Source organism: Colletotrichum fructicola (genome assembly GCF_000319635.2).
Source record: "Colletotrichum fructicola Nara gc5 chromosome Unknown KSG_Nara_v1_contig01, whole genome shotgun sequence".
NCBI lineage: Eukaryota > Fungi > Ascomycota > Sordariomycetes > Glomerellales > Glomerellaceae > Colletotrichum > Colletotrichum fructicola.
This window is the reverse complement of record NW_027094051.1, coordinates 6,198,416-6,214,879: the sequence shown is the minus strand read 5'-3', so window position 1 is coordinate 6,214,879 and position 16,464 is coordinate 6,198,416. Positions and strand designations below refer to the sequence as shown.

The 16,464-nt window shown below is 47.0% G+C and overlaps 3 protein-coding genes across 3 annotated transcripts; 2 read left to right on the top strand and 1 right to left on the bottom strand.

Moving 5' to 3' along the window:
- Positions 1-3,317: 3,317 nt before the first annotated feature.
- CGGC5_v001747 (uncharacterized protein) lies at positions 3,318-3,962 on the top strand (the record flags this gene model as incomplete). The annotated part of the gene is made up of 1 exon (XM_032023870.2): positions 3,318-3,962. The coding sequence occupies one exon, from the start codon at positions 3,318-3,320 to the stop codon at positions 3,960-3,962; it is 645 nt and encodes a 214-aa protein (XP_031879381.2).
- Positions 3,963-4,205: 243 nt separating this feature from the next.
- CGGC5_v001746 (Satratoxin biosynthesis SC1 cluster protein 4) lies at positions 4,206-5,526 on the bottom strand (the record flags this gene model as incomplete). Its single annotated transcript, XM_032023869.1, has 5 exons — positions 4,206-4,788; positions 4,860-5,041; positions 5,097-5,167; positions 5,226-5,262; positions 5,326-5,526. 5 exons carry the CDS (start codon positions 5,524-5,526, stop codon positions 4,206-4,208), a joined length of 1,074 nt encoding a protein of 357 aa, XP_031879354.1.
- Positions 5,527-8,952: 3,426 nt separating this feature from the next.
- CGGC5_v001745 (Transposon Tf2-9 polyprotein) lies at positions 8,953-13,345 on the top strand (the record flags this gene model as incomplete). Its single annotated transcript, XM_066150879.1, has 3 exons — positions 8,953-10,124; positions 10,166-13,242; positions 13,293-13,345. The coding sequence occupies 3 exons, from the start codon at positions 8,953-8,955 to the stop codon at positions 13,343-13,345; spliced, it is 4,302 nt and encodes a 1,433-aa protein (XP_066009976.1).
- Between the last annotated feature and the right edge of the window lie 3,119 nt (positions 13,346-16,464).

Sequence of the window (16,464 nt, the reverse complement as noted above, 5' to 3'; positions counted from 1 at the left end):
GTACAAAACGGGCCGGTCTCAACCGCAGCTAGCCCTCAGGTACCTTTGCCTTTACCCTCCAGTCCAAGGCCACGTTCACCCCTAATTGAATATAGCCAGGAACCAAGAGGTGCGGGCGCGGGTTGTGTGAGAAAGGAAAAACAAAAAAGGGACAATCAGAAAAAGTCCGAGGTGGCCTATGGAGAGGCTCTGATGATCTTGAAGAGGTGTGTTTCAAGTTTTGGAGGGGCCGAAAGGACGAACCAGGCGCAGCGACCGAGGAGGCTGTGGGAATTGGCCGCTCAATAGTTTTACGCCAGACGGCCAGGAACCACACGGTGGGCAGCAAGCAGCAGCAGCAGCAGCAGCAGACAGTAGCAGAGCAGCAAAATGATGGTGGTGGTGGTGTCACTTCCGCTCCCTGCGTCACAGTTTTGCTGCTAATTTGGGGGCCGGTCGCTGTACCAAATAACAACCTGCTCCCCTGTGCGCGCCATCCCGTGCTCATGTCACCTGAGAGCAGCAGCAACCTTGGTTCTGTGGCCGATCCAACATGGCGCTAATTTTGGGCAGCCGTCGACTTGGCGTTGGGGCCGGGGTTCATTGCTGAGAGCGGTAGAGCGGGTGAAGAGTGTCCCCCTCGTCGAGCTGTGTCGAGTCGAGCCGGTTGGCGCAAGGGGGTGGTGGTCGGCGAGAGGGAAAACCGCTGCAGACAGCCGTTTGTGGCATCTCTCTCTTGAGGGGGGAAGACTCCTGTTTCGGCGCAGCACGGGGTAGAATACCTTGCTTGCCCGGCGGTCAGCGCGCATCAAATCAGATCATCATATTGTCAAAGAGCCTAATTGTTAGGGCTCGGATATTGACAAGAGGAACTAGCGTCAGGATTCTAGACCCTGTCATGTCAGCTCAGCTCGCTGACGGCGAGCCAATGGGGGCATGCAAAGTGAGACACTTCAAGGGGGGATGAAAGCGGACAAGGCTCGCATTCTGCGAGTCCGTCTCTCACTGCCGAAAAATACAGCTTGCTTGCTGCTCACCGGGTTGTGCCTGTGCCAGAGGCAAGACGGGGTGTCCCTGGGTCGAAACAGGACTTCGGCACGTGTCAGCTGTAGACAGAAAAAGCCTGCCCAAGTTTCGTTGTGCGAGGCTTTGGGCTTCAGCAATTAGATGAAGGGGGAACCAGCGGGTGGATCAATGGTTGCTGACGAAAATTGACTTTGGCGTCTGATTGGTACGCGGATCATCCTATCATTCCTCGCCTACGACGTAGAGCTTACCAACGGGACAGGGATAGCGGGGATATTCCCGACTTCCCTTGACAGCGATTGGTGCTCGTCTCGACGGAGAACACGAACTGTTTAACCTCCAACGACTCGCGGTATGAGAAATGACTGCGTTCAAGCACGGCGGCCAAAACGCCACATTACCAAAGACTTTGGCAATTTCTGCTCGCTTTGCTATCTCTTATCATGGTTGCGCCAGCTAGTAAGCGAGGACACGGAATAGCCCCAGTTCCGTTTTGTCTGCCCAGGCAGGCGAATCCTAGGCAACAGGACCAAGGAGAGAAGGCCGCTCGTTCAAAAGCTGAGTGATGGATGGAAAGATCAAAACGCCAGTTCAATTCGAAGTGAACCAATCAGGTCTCGTGAAAAGTACCATGCAGGTTGGTTCTTCTCTAGAGAAATTATTCAGTGCTGATAGAGTCATTATGACAATACAGAAAGTCCCCTGCATGAACCTTGTCACCAGACTTCGACGGAAAGACTCAGCCACCAACAGCAAATGTTTAATGAGTGGTGTAGTCAAAAACTGACAGTCACATTTCACCTGCCAATTCGGGCTTTACATAATGTTCTTCGAAAGGTTCCATGTTACTCCTCAGGTTTCTGGAATGTAGATCTGAGAGATCGCAATCAGATCAGGCGTGATTCCAGCCCTCAGCTGGCGCTAGCGAATGATATTCCCTGGCTTCAGGACCCACCGCATCACCATCTGACCCGCCTTGCTAGCTCAATCGGTAGAGCGTGAGACTCTTAATCTCAAGGTTGCGGGTTCGACCCCCGCGTGAGGCTCAAATCCTCACCACGGTTGACATAATACGATCTCACGGGTTTCCTTTTTGGTGTGTCGTGCTATTGATCCTATCTCCATGTCTCAGCATAACCATTGAAATATCATTTCTAATACGAAGGTCTCAAGTTTCGTTCCTGAGAGACATAACCGTCAGCCCCAGCTGCCTCCCTGGGCCTCTATTCAGGTGCTGCTAGCACAAAGCGAAGGATTATTTCTTCCATGATTGTCATCAATTTAACAACAAACATTGACCGCATGCCGTCTTCCAACAATGGAAAGCACGTCCTGCTACCTTAGTATTGCTGAATCATTTGGTTGTCGAAGCTATTATTGCTTCTTTGTTCACCGGAGTCGGGCTATATTTGGAAGAAAGATGCCCATATCAGCCGACAAACATTCATAAAGTCAAAATGTCCATGATGATCTTTGTGCGAAAATTTCGATCGGATTTTGACCTCTCGTAACCAAACATGACGCGTTTTACGGATTGCCCGCCAGAGGTTATCGTCGAAATTTGTCGCCAGCTTCTCCTTCCGTTGCAAACAGAACAGCATGCGTACAACCTCTCAGCCGATATCTCGACCGACAACTCTCTCGCATGCCGAATAGCTCTTGCTCGATTGATGCGGACATGTCGCAAGTTGCATGATGCGGCAGGCTGTATGCTATACTCGGGCTACTATCGCAATCATCACCCCTCAAAGGCTGTCACCTTCCTGAAAACTCTCGACCCTTACGAAGGTAGCTCCCGCCCCGAGCTCGTGCGCCATGCAGACCTTCACCACAACTTGTACGAAAGCAGCAGCGACGACATCAACTGGTCGAAGGTGCAAGAGAATATGACGAAAGACCTTTGGATCAACCGCTTGGCTGGAGCTCTAGGCATGCATTTGCCAGATGGGTGGAACAGGTGTCGTATCGGGATGCAGTTCGATCATGTCCTGGAACATATCAGCCAAATGTTTCTCACATACCTACCCGCCTTGACCTCTCTTGATGTCAGCTTGTGCCACAACTGGAAATTTGACCTACTGCAACAATGGACTGAAAACCGACCATCAGGACGTAGTAATCTACTCCCAAATCTTCGACACCTCAAAATCCAGATGCGGTCCACTAAAGCACGAAAATGCAAAGCTCACCAAATTGTCCTTGAAGGTGCCCCTAGACTCTGTACCTTGGAGATATACAACTCAATGTCCTATACAGTTCCGTCGCAGTGTCAGCTTGTGAACCTTCGGAGCCTGAAACTCAACAATTGCTCGATGGACTTGAGCAGCATGACAGAAGTTCTCACGGCGACGCCAAACATTACACATTTTGAGTATCGCGGAGTACCATCGGGTACCGAACCCTCCAGGGAACGTCTCCTTGGACCGCAGATGCTTTGCAATCTCCTCAGGAACGAGTACGATCTTGCAGCTAGCCAGGCCAGCGACACAGCCAAGGAAGAACTACCGAACCTCCATCGCCAGCTACGCACCCTCAAAATCGACTTGCACAGCACTGAGTTTCTCTTTGACTGGGACGACAGCGAAACAATCACTTCTTTGCAGGACTTTTCTGAAATTCGAAACCTGAGCATTGATACGCACAGCTTTACCTCTCGAACTGGTAACCAGAACCATCTTATTATGAACAACATCGGCAAGATGATCCCGCAACGCCTTGAGACTTTGGAGATTAGTCGCGTCGGCGAGTTCCTTCTCCAGGAACTTGTCCAGATTGGTCTGAGAGAAATTGCCGATTCAGTTAGGCAGGGACAATTTCGACAGCTGAGACGAATCGAACTTACAGATTGCGTAGTTCATGGCCATCGACCGACACAACAGAAGGCTCTTCACGACTTACGGGAGATGTTCGACATTCCTGGCGCGCCTTCCGTATATCTTAACGGCAAAGCCCTTTGAGAGAAACTCATCTGAATTGTTGATGGCTTGACAAGATGTTCACACTTTATAGTGGGAGTGGCGTTGAGCAGGGCCAGGTCCAGCATGCTAGAGTTGAAGAAACAATAACGACCTTTAGATGGATTATGAGCATTATTGACAAGGACACGGAGAGAATAACAGATGAGGTGCAAGTACTTCCACTGCGAACAGAATACAACTACCATAACCTGTTGGTTTACTGGCTACTAAACGGTAAATGACTTATGTCTTCTTATCCTCCCCCTCCAGATGTACCAGCTCCGTCACAGAAACATCATTATTATTATCCGCTCTCGACTCGAAAGCTGAGAGACCATGTCCTTCCAAATCGTTTCCTGAGCCCCCTTTACCCCACTTTCTCTTCATCCCCGAGGAGCCAATTGTCTGTACGGAACTGCCAACCTTGAACTGACTCTGATTTCCGCCTTTGGTGAACAGTCGTCGGATCGCAGGTGCACAGCCGCAAATGATGGCGAAATTGGCCTCGAGAGCTGTCCAGATCCAGATATTATAAGAGTCCCACGTGAGGTCGTAGCTCGGGTCCTCGACGTACGTGATCTCGACGTACAGCACCCAGTATGTGCGCATGATGCCCGCGATGACCACCAACAGCCCAAGACCGAAAAGCGCCGCCAAGCTGATGCGCTGTATCATCGGCATCTGGAGTCTGAACAGTGTAGGCATTGGAAGGAGGTAGACGGCGATGTCGGTCATGACGGTCGTGATGCCTTGGCCGGCCAGCGGGGGCCACTCTGGGATGCAGTTGCCCCAATCGGCAAAGAGGGTCCAATAGTGCCAGATCGGTCTGCATCAGGCCTCAAGATCAGCATTCGAAACTTCTAGATGGAGCGCGGTTATTCAAGTCGGGTGACTTACGCGCACTGAGTCCATAAGACGATCATAAAGATCCACGTCAAGAGGAAAACGAGGATGCCCGTGACCCAGGTGAGGCGGGAGAACCAGGTGCCGGGGGCGGCAATCCTAAGGTAGCTGCAGAGAATCGAGAGCTTGGAGAGGCCGGAGGCAAACAGAAATAGCGTCTGCGCCGCCATCGATATCTGTTGTATTTGCGTCAGTGAGATCGGAGTCTCGTCGTACGCTGACAATCCTTACCTGACGACTTTGCCTGATTTCAGACAATGGCACGTCCCACACGTGTAGATTCCAACCGTACAACTCCGTTGCTAATCCATAGACATTAGCACTAGGTAGTTCCTGATCATTCTAAAAAGGGCATCGAACCGAGGATAACGCAGATCGTCACGCCGATGCAGAAAACCTGTAATCCCACATGATTAGCCATGGTGCAACTTTGCATGTTGTTCGAGATGTATGAGCTTACCATGGCTCCCACCATAAGCCAATCGTCCCACCAAGTCTTGCGGATCATGACAAGTCTGACGTACATCCGCAATCCCAAACATGTCAATGCCATGAGCAAGAACACCAACTCAATGATCATCAGCCCTGGCCCTTTCGTCTCTGGATTCGTGTAGTTCGGTCGTGGCCAAGCCAAGATGACACTGATCGGGGGAATCCTCATGTTGGAGAGCTTGTCGTTGCGGAACTCTTTGGCAACAAGTTGGCCTTCGTTGGCGTAGCAAGTTTACGGCATCCGCGCTCTCCCGCAAAGGAGAGCGGGAGCACACGTCCGATATAAACAGAACATCGCATCGCACCCCCTGAACACACGACACGCAGCATTCGATCCCGAGCGTATGTGGCGCCGCGAAATTCTTCATCGACGAAAAGCCTCTTAATTCTATGTGGTAAGCCTTTCCCGCTCCTCCCACGCGACATGGCTGCACAAAGGCAAGAGCGCGTTTCCAGGCTGCCGGACTCTCCCTAGCTCTGGACGCATGCGGCGCTACCGTGCTAGCGGATGCTCCGAATGCCTCGCGAGGCCAGCCACTGCCCATCCTTCTGGTTGATCAGGCGAGGGGCTGCTAGTTTCAGACCTAACATAGAAGCTAGAACCCATTGAAGACTTCGGCATTTGTGATGGAATGCCAAAATGACACGACTGACAGAGTCATACAACGAAATGACAAACGCCCTTGGGCAATATTTCATTGACATCAAGATGGCCCCACGATGAGCTTCATTGTCTGCCAGGCAATTCCGTGTTGACAGAAAGCTCATCCGCATCAAGAACGGATGATCTACACCAGCCCTATGGTCCCGGTCAGTGCTTAGCATCGACCCGTTCACCCAGGGCCCAAATTGCGGAGGCCTACGAAGAAGTGCAACCCATCACAACTGAGACGGACGGAGCGACTGTTGCTCACTAGCGGTCTCGCTTCGCTGATCCCCCAGGTCCAAGCCCGAATGTCAAGGCTTGGACTCATGCAGCATTTCTTAAATTTTCCGTGGGAATACTGAGGCGGAATTGCATTCCGCCGCTGGCTCCATGGTAGTGTTGACGACCTCGTGGCAGGAGAGGTTCAGGGCGCATATGGCGTACGGCTGTTAGGTTAGGTTCCGCGTAGAGTGCTAGAGTTGCTGATTACCCCTTAGGTATAGGTTATAACTTTTATCTAAACCTATCTTACTAAGGATTTATACGAGAGGACTTTTAAATCTTTATTAGGGATAACTATAATCTGATCTATAGTAGTCTACTTAGTGCACCCTTAGTGCCTTATTAGTTCTCTTGCTCTTATACGTGATATGATCCCTCTCCCCTAGAGTTTAGTCCCTAGACTTCCTACCTATCTATAGTCTACTTAGAGTACCTTTAGTAGTCCTATTAGGGATTAGTATAAAAGGTTTAAGCTTAGGGGATTTAAATTAGTTATAATACCTTATTAAGATAACTATCTCTCTAGTTAGTTTTTCTTAAGCTAGTATGTTTTAGGCCTCTACTTTATTTAGAGGCTAAGTAGTTATTTTTAAAGCTACTTCTCTTTATTTATAGATAGCTAAGTGATTAAGAGCACCTTTTTAGATATTTCTTTATACTTCTTTCTCTATATTACTTAGAGGTCCCTTCTTATAGGTTTCCTATTTATGCTTTAAACTAAAGTCTTTTTTTAGCCTATTATTTATCCTCTAGTTACTTTGAGGTGTTTTATTACTTCCTTTTTGTCCTTCTATCTTAGTAGTTCTCTTTTTTTTACTATAACTACTTTCTCTTTTTACTTATTAAGGTAGTTAAAATATATAGCTTTAAGCTGCTATAGGTATACAATATATATTACTTAAGTTAGTATCTACTTAATTTATATTAATAAGGTAGTTATATTAAGTTTATACTACTTACCTTTTAGGTTTATACTATCTACTTATAGGTTTATACTGCTAGTATAGTTATGAAAACTCTAAAAATAATTAGATTATTTGCTTTTTTATATTATTATTAAGGTATTAATACCTTCTAAGTGATATTTTAAGTATTATTTATTTATAAGGTTAAATAATATAATTATATAGTTAAATTATTAAAAATTATTAGTTATAAGCTTATATAGAACTACTTTTCTAGTAGTTATCTTTTTAATTTTTTGCTTTTAAAAACTTCTTCTTTTTCTTCTCTTTTTAACCTTATGTTATTTCTTTTGCTTACACGCTATCTTTTTCTTTTTTTTTTCATATATCTTTTTGTTTCCCTATTAGACCTCTACTTACCTTCTGTTTACTTCTACCTTTATCTCTATTATAGCTAGAACTTAAGGCTAAGAAGCTACTATAGCTACTACTACTACTACCACTACTACTACTATTATTAATATACCCCCCCACCCCCCCCCCCCCCCCCCACCCCTCCCCTTAGCCTTTTCTTAGTGAACCTCTCTATCTCCTCTAATAATAATAATAATAATAATAATAAAGATAAGGTAGAGGACCTTAATATTAACTACTTCTACTGCCCTTTTTATTACTACTATACTATAGTATAGAGTACCTTTAAGTTAGATACTTTTAGCTACCTCCTTAAGGTTATATGCTGTATTAAGACTATTAGTAAGTGGTACTCTTCCCTTTTAATAACCTTCTAGTAGTCCTCTTTTTTTCCTTTGTAGTCTTACTAATTTTTCTTCATTTTAGCTACTTTAACTAAATATAAGCGCTATATTAGTATAAATAGTAAGCTTTATATTAATATAAGTTATTCCTCTTCTTAAACTAGTTACCTTTAGAACTACTAGTAAACCCTTAGTAGCTTCTTATCTTCTAGTGCTATGCTATTCTTAAGCTTAACGACCTTCTTAAGAAGGTTATTCTCTCTTATAACTCTGCTTAGGCCTTTTAGGCTAAATAGGTTAATATTCTCTCCTCTATAGTTCCTTTAGTAACTCCCTATTAAACCTCCAGTTATCTTATTTTAATCTATTTATAGCCTATAATCTAAGATGCTTAGCTTATAGTTAAAAAGGCCTTCTAGGCTAAAGCTAACTTAGCTACATAGCCTAAGAAGTATAAAGCTGAGATAGAGGAAGAGGAGGCCTTGAGATATTGTTAACACAGGTATAAGCGTATTCAGGGGCGTGGTATATACGCCTATATAGTATAGGGTTATAGATGGGCTTATGTGATGATGAAGTGTAATAATCCTAAGCATTTATAGGCATTTAATCGTATCGAGAATAATAAAGGAATTGATGCATTGTGATTACTCTTATTGTTGTTGGCAGGTTGCATCCTCTAGTAGGGAAAAGTGAGGGGAAAGATAATCTGAAACGTAACCTACTTGTCACGGGCTAGAGCCCGGATTGATATCTCCGGCTTTGCCGGAGCAGTCTCCGAGATCCGGCTCCGTTGGACCCACTATTCTGCCGGGGTACACCGCCTAACCCGGTCTGCTTCACCGCTGTTAGGCGCCTATCCCTGTAAAGTCTCTTCTTCCTTCTTCAGCTTAGAATAGTCAATCGACGGCACCTCTACGTTGAACAAGCCTAGGGGCCAGCCCCTTACATATTCTAAGCTCAACAACAGAAGACGCTACGCGAAACCTCACGAGAGCGACACGATGGATTCGCCAGAGGGTAGCGCAAACGACGCGATGAACGCCGAGATTGACCGCCGGATCAACGAAGCGGTTAACGCAAGCATACGTCCTCTTCAGGACCAAATGGCCCAGCAGACGGCCCAGATGACGCAGCTCTTGACAGCTCTGAATGGGCTTATGTCACCGGATAGAGCAACCCCTACGCCGCTTACGAGTAGCGTACCGACCCCGTCCACAGCCGATACGACTATACAGGCTCCGAGTGACGATACAGTAATGGTAGCCGAAGGGCGGAGAAAGCCCCTACCGAATCCCCCGAAGTTCACGGGAAGGCGCAAAGACTACCCAGCGTGGTCTCAGCAAATGCGCGATAAGACAACCCTAGATGCAGGACTTATGGGGGGTAACGCCGAGGTTTGGTACTATATCAACTCACGACTCGACGTTGACCCTCAGCAAGTTGTTGCTACTTTCTACGCCGCCGGAGGCCCCGGGGGCGAGCGAGACCCCTCTGAGTTCATGAGGTACTTGGACCGTACGTACAAAGACCCAAGTGCTGCCTCCCGCGCAGCTGCTACGCTGCGAACGATCCGTCAGCGGGACGACCAATCCCTCGCCTCCTTTCTTCCCCGATACGAGAGAGTATTGTCAGAAGCTGGGGGGGCTAGTTGGGCAGACCAGGCGAAGATAACCCTCCTCGAGGGAGCACTTAGTACGCGGCTCCAACGAGCCCTCGTTACTGTCGACCTTCCGGTCGATAACTACCATGGATGGCTCATGCGGGTACAAGACGTAGCCGCAAGGCTGGAGAGGCTTCCAGCTACAACGCGCAGAAGCAGCTCGTACTACCCTAGAGCCCCCGAAGCAAGCAGGCACCACGACAACGATGGTGATGTGGTGATGACCGGCGTAAGCCGCGCGAGGAACAAGAAGGGAGCTCCGGAACCGCAGCGCCGCAGACGCTACTCCTCCTCGTCTGAGTCCGAGGGTAGTGAACAACCGCAGAAGGATAGTCGGCGTTGCTATAACTGTAACAACATCGGCCATATCGCTACACGGTGCACTAAGCCAAAGCGTCCAGGGCCAAAGAAGATCAAGAAGGTCAAGAAAGCCAAGAAGTCAGAAGAGAGCAGCAACGATAGTGCCACAGAGGAGCTGGGAAGCTCTGAGGCTGAAGAGAGCTCGGGAAAAGAGTAACTCCACCGCAAAGTCGGGCGTTGGAGGCCAAACTTAGTGATATCACAAAATGGAAGCAGTTTAAGCATCGCATGAGCAGCAAGTCAGCAGTGATCACTACCCGCATACATAAGGGCACTCAAGCAGACGCCCTAATGGACACGGGTTGCGACTTATACGCCCTTGTCGACCATGACCTGGCCCGCAAGCTTCGCCTGCCAGTAGTGGACCGCTCCGAGCGGGTACTAGGCAGCTTCAGCGACGCTACAGGCGCTACAAAAGCAACAGGTGTGGTTGTCTTTAACCTCGAGCTGTGCGGTTATGATGAGAAGATCTTCGCGTATACCGTACGTGGCCTTGGCGACGACCTGTTCCTAGGGAAGCCCTGGATGGAGAGGAACCGCATCCTGTATGATGCTGCCGCGCAACGGATACAACATAGGAGGGGCGGCGTAGACCTACGTCTGAAAGGCGAGGAGGAGCCAGAACGAGTACACCAGATCAGGGTTGCCCGCCTCCTCCCAGGAGCCCCTTTTGCAACGCTCTATAAGAGGGCGCGACAACGTACCAAACGAACAGCAGGATACGAAGTCCGAGCCATCAGCCTAGCAGATATACAGAAGGCTCTTACGAAGAAGACTGAGAAGGCAGACCTAAAGACCCTCCTCCCACCAGCTATACTAGCGGAGTTTCAAGAGCTGTTCCAACCTGATGAAGCTGCTAACCTTCCTCCGCATCGTCCTGGGGTCGACCACAAGATCCCCATCAAACAGGAGAGCGACGGCAATGAGGCTGTACTACCATGGGGCCCGCTCTACAGCATGTCACGGGAAGAACTCCTCGTTCTCCGTAAGACCTTACGAGACCTACTAGATAAGGGATTCATCCGCGCCAGCAGCTCAGAAGCATCAGCCCCAGTACTATTCGTGCGTAAACCAGGTGGAGGGATTCGGTTTTGCGTCGACTACCGCGCCCTTAACGAACTCACTAAGCGCGATCGATACCCCCTCCCCTTGATCCGGGAAACACTACGCACTGTTAGCGCTGCTAAGTGGTTCACTAAGCTAGACGTAGTAGCAGCGTTCCACAAGATCAGGATCGCTAAGGGAGAGGAGTATAAGACAGCCTTCCGGACGAGGTATGGGCTATTTGAATGGCTAGTTGTCCCCTTTGGGCTCACAGGGGCCCCCGCCACGTTCCAACGATATATCAACAGTGTACTCCGAGAGTACTTAGACGACTTTGCAACAGCATATATGGATGACGTCCTGATCTACTCAAACGGCTCACGACAAGACCACGAAGCAAAGGTTAAGCTAGTACTGCACAAGCTTGCTGCGGCAGGGCTACGTTTAGACCCTCACAAGTGCGCGTTCTCTGTGAAGACAGTTAAGTACCTAGGGTTTATCATTACAGCTGGAGTTGGTATCTCTTGCGACCCTGAGAAACTGAAGGCGATTAAGGGATGGGCAGCTCCAAAGACAGTTAAAGGAGTCCGAAGCTTCCTTGGATTTGCAAACTACTACCGGATCTTCATCCCAGCATACTCAGAGATTGCTGGACCCCTGATAGCTCTTACAAAGAAGGGTGTCCCCTTCTGCTGGGGTAAGGAACAAGAAGCAGCATTCCAGGAGCTCAAGAGGATCTTCGCAGCTAAGCCCGTCCTGCACCAATTGGACCCTGAGCGGACAACCTATGTTGAAGCTGATTGCTCCGGCTTTGCCCTTGGAGGAGTGCTCTCACAGGAAGACGAGCATGGTAGACGTCACGCAGTAGCGTACCATTCGCAGCGGTTAAACAGCGCGCAGTTTAACTACCCAATTCACGACAAAGAGATGCTGGCTATCATAAGCTGCCTGCAAGCATGGAGAGCGGAGCTACAGAGCGTCAACAAGTTCAAGGTCCTATCTGACCATAAGAACCTTAAGTACTTCATGACAAAGCAGAAGCTTACAGAACGACAAAGCCGATGGGCAGAGGAGCTATCACAGTACAACTTCGAGATTCAGTACCGCCCGGGAAGCGAAGCAGTAGTGCCAGACGCACTCTCTAGACGCGAACAAGACGTACCCACGTCTCTAGAGGACGAGCGCGAACAAGGCCGGATTCTCCAGCTTCTTCCTGAAGTAGCCCTTCCCTCAGCACGTGTACAACGCATAGAGGCAGCACCAGCGATGCTTGTATTCACTGATGATAAAGAACTACAGCAACTCTGGGATCAGACTCAAGGACAAGATGAAGTCTACCAGCAGATCTATACTGCAGTGAAACAGCGAGAAAGAAGTTTCCCTCCTAGTCTCAAGCTGAAAGTCCAGATCGCTGAGTGTGAGATCGATAACGGTAACCGACTACTCTTTAGAGACCGGATCTGGGTACCAGGTAGCGAAGACCTAGATAGCGAGGCGAACACGCTGCGTACTCGTATCGTCCAAAGTATCCACGACTCAGCGCTTAGCGGACACCCAGGAAGAGATAACACCCTAGCGCTGGTTAGTAGACGCTTCTACTGGCCTGGCCAGTCACAGTTAGTACGACGCTTCTGCCGCAACTGCGATGGCTGCGGGCGTAGCCACATCTGGAGAGAGCGTCGAAAAGGACTTCTGAAACCTCTGCCAATACCACAGCGTATACGAAGCGACCTCGCTATGGACTTCATTACCGACCTTCCCCTTACGGACAAGGGCGAGAGATTCCTTTGGGTCATTATCGATCGGCTAGGCAAGGGTGTAACTCTTGAAGCTATAGAGAGTATGGAAGCCGAGGCGTGCGCAGAACGATTCCTTAGCTGCCATTTCCGCTTCCACGGTATCCCTGCGTCTATTGTGAGCGATAGAGGTAGCAACTGGACGAGCCGGTTCTGGCGTCAGTTCTGTAAGCTGTTAGGAATAGAACAGCGGCTCAGTACTGCCTACCACCCACAGACTGATGGAGGCCCGGAGAGGATGAACCAAGAGATCCAGGCCTACTTGCGCAACTACGTTACCTACTCGCAGAAGGACTGGGCAAATAACCTCCCAGCAGCTCAACTAGCGCTCTGCAGCCGCGATAACAGCGCTATTGGTATGAGCAGCTTCTTCTTAGAACACGGATACCACCCAGAGCCCATCCGGGTTCAAGAGGCAGACCCACAAGACCGTGAGGGCCCTCGCGAGGACGTAGCACGTAAGCTAGTAACGAGACTTCAGGACGTGATGGATATGGCCCAATCAACCCTCGCATCAACGCAGCAACGCTATGAGGAACTGGCCAACGTGAAGCGCCAGCCTACAGAAAGACTGGAAGTGGGCGACAAAGTCTGGCTTCACATGGGGCATTACAGATCCCCCAGGCCTTGCAAGAAACTGGATTGGCTACACCATAAGTACACAGTCACAAAGGTTATCTCACCATACGTAGTAGAGCTCGATGTACCAACAGCTATATACCCACGCTTCCACGTGGATAGCCTGAAGCGCGCAGGCAACGACCCCTTACCTGGTCAAACGCTGGACGACGAGCAGCCGCCACCGATTATAGATGACGAAGGCGAGGAAACCTGGAATGTGGAGAGCATCGACGCGGCTACTTGGAAGCGTCGAGGGCGCGGGCGGCGCCGCGAGGTTCTGGTTAAGTGGGAAGGGTATGCAGAGAGGACATGGGAGCCTGTTGAGACGCTCCAGGGGACAGAAGCAATGGAGGCTTACGAACGCCGTTATGGCTCCGCGATGGAGCATGATGGAGACCCAGCCTTAGCGCCGCGGGCGCGCCGCCGGAGGGGAGCGGGGGGGTGATGTCACGGGCTAGAGCCCGGATTGATATCTCCGGCTTTGCCGGAGCAGTCTCCGAGATCCGGCTCCGTTGGACCCACTATTCTGCCGGGGTACACCGCCTAACCCGGTCTGCTTCACCGCTGTTAGGCGCCTATCCCTGTAAAGTCTCTTCTTCCTTCTTCAGCTTAGAATAGTCAATCGACGGCACCTCTACGTTGAACAAGCCTAGGGGCCAGCCCCTTACACTACTAAACTGCTAATTACATAAGGTGCTTACGTAGCTATACGTATTACATAATCAATGTTATAGTTATAAGTTGTAATAAATAGAGTATTTTTATATAAGGTTTTATACCTTAAATGTTATTAGTTTATTTTATATAGAATATTAAAGTAAGTTAAGCGTTATTATTATTCTTATATTAACGTTATTATTATTATTATTATAAAAGAATGTTATATGTTAACAGATATAACTACATCCTTTATACTATTAAGGGTGCTACCTCTTCTATTAAGAAGTAGGCTAAAGCTACCTCTTATGCTATTAATCACTAAGGGGCTATCCTAATAGAGCTAAAGATTTAGAATAAGTGCCTTAAGGAGTAAAATAAAGAGCTTATAGGCTTCTCTAAGATTATTAGTAAGTTTATAAAGCTTTATAGCTAAGTTAGATATCTTTTAGTCTTCCTTTAGTAGCTATTTAGTAGTTTATTCTGATAATATAGCTAATTGTTAACTTATAGTATATTGCTAAGCTTTTAGGTAGATCTAATAATAGTATTAAGTAGTAGTTATGCTAGGAGTCTTAGGATGAGGAGGATAACTATTAGGCCCCCTCTTTTCTTTTACTCTTTCTTTAATACCTCTCTGCTACCTTCTCTTATCTCTAATAGCTTTTTAGCTTTTAGGTATTTCTTCTTATTGTTTGCTTTAGCTTCTTACGAGCTATTTCTAAGCTTTTTAGCTATTAGGCTAAATTAAACTTACTTACCTACTTATGTATATTCTCTTATAAACCTTTAGTGATCTTTATATTGTTTAGTAGTAAATAGAATTTTCATAATTATTATATAGTTGCTTTCTCATATTCCTTTAAGGTTCTTATAAGTTCTCTCCTTTACTATAGCCTTTCTACTTAATGAGGTAGTATTAGCTTTTAGGGGGCTTTTTATAATCTACTATTTATTTAACTTTATAGATATTATTATCTCCTTCTACTTTAATAAGTACTTATTGTAGTATACTATCTATGCTATAGAATTTCTTAAGTTATGTCACGGGCTAGAGCCCGGATTGATATCTCCGGCTTCGCCGGAGCAGTTACCGAGATCCGGCTCCGTTGGACCCACTATTCTGCCGCAGTACGCCGCCTAACCCGGCCTGCTTCACCGCTGTTAGGTGCCTATCCCTGTAAAGTCCTTTCTTCCTTCTTCAGCTTAGAATAGTCAATCGACGGCACCTCTACGTTGAACAAGCCTAGGGGCCAGCCCCTTACAAGTTATAAGGGTGAAAAGATATTATAGATATAGAGTTGAGGATCTAATGCTAATTTATATGCTGCTCCCCCTCTAATAATCTGCTATATCTTAAATAGTCTTATATGTCACGGGCTAGAGCCCGGCCGAGATCTCCGGCTTTGCCGGAGCAGCTACCGAGATCCGGCTCCGCCGGATCCACTATTCTGCTGTAGCACACCGCCTAGCCCCGGTCTGCATCACTGCTGCTAGGCGCCTATCCCTGTAAAGTCCTTTCCTCCTTCTTCAGCTTAGAATAGTCAATCGACGGCACTTCTACGTTGAACAAGCCTAGGGGCCAGCCCCTTCCATTATATACTTATTAGAAAGTTTCTTTAAAGGGCGTTTTTATTAGATATACTTCATATATAATAAAACCTTTTTGCTGATTTTAAAATTAACTATTAATTAGTTTCCTTTAATTATATCACTTCTTATAGCACTTAGTTAACTACTTTAATAGCTATTTAATTACAGCCTTTTAGTCAACTAGCTTTATAATTCTTTTATTTACTATTAGTACTTCTATTAACAGCAAGCCTTAAGGTTTTACATTATAAGGTCCTTATAGTAAGTACCTTATTAACGCTTTAGTAAGTATCATCTAGGTAGCATTATACTAGCTGCTATTATATATAAATTATGCTGTTAATAGCTATTATGCTTATTTATCCTGCTTTTTGTTATAATAGGCCTATAGGAAGTACTTAACGTTTGAGTTCTATTATTCTATCTAACTATCTATTTATAGGTAGTAAGCTATACTTAGTTTCCTTTATATAGCTAGCTAGTAGTATATTAATGCTTAGAATTAGCTAGTAAATAGTAAGCTTCTATCTAATACTATTATCTACAGTATCTTAAACTAAAGGAATACCTTATAGACTAATAATATTACTAGCTAGTCAGCTGTAAGGGACTTCTTAGTAGGTATATATAGCGCGTATTTTGTTAACCTATTAACTACTAGTTATTAGCATGCTATTATAGCTCTATTTTCTAGGTAGCTTTAATACTAGTAGTTTTATAGTAAAGTTAAGCAATATACTCTCTTAGGGCTAGGTAGGTATTAATAGAGGATTAAATATTTT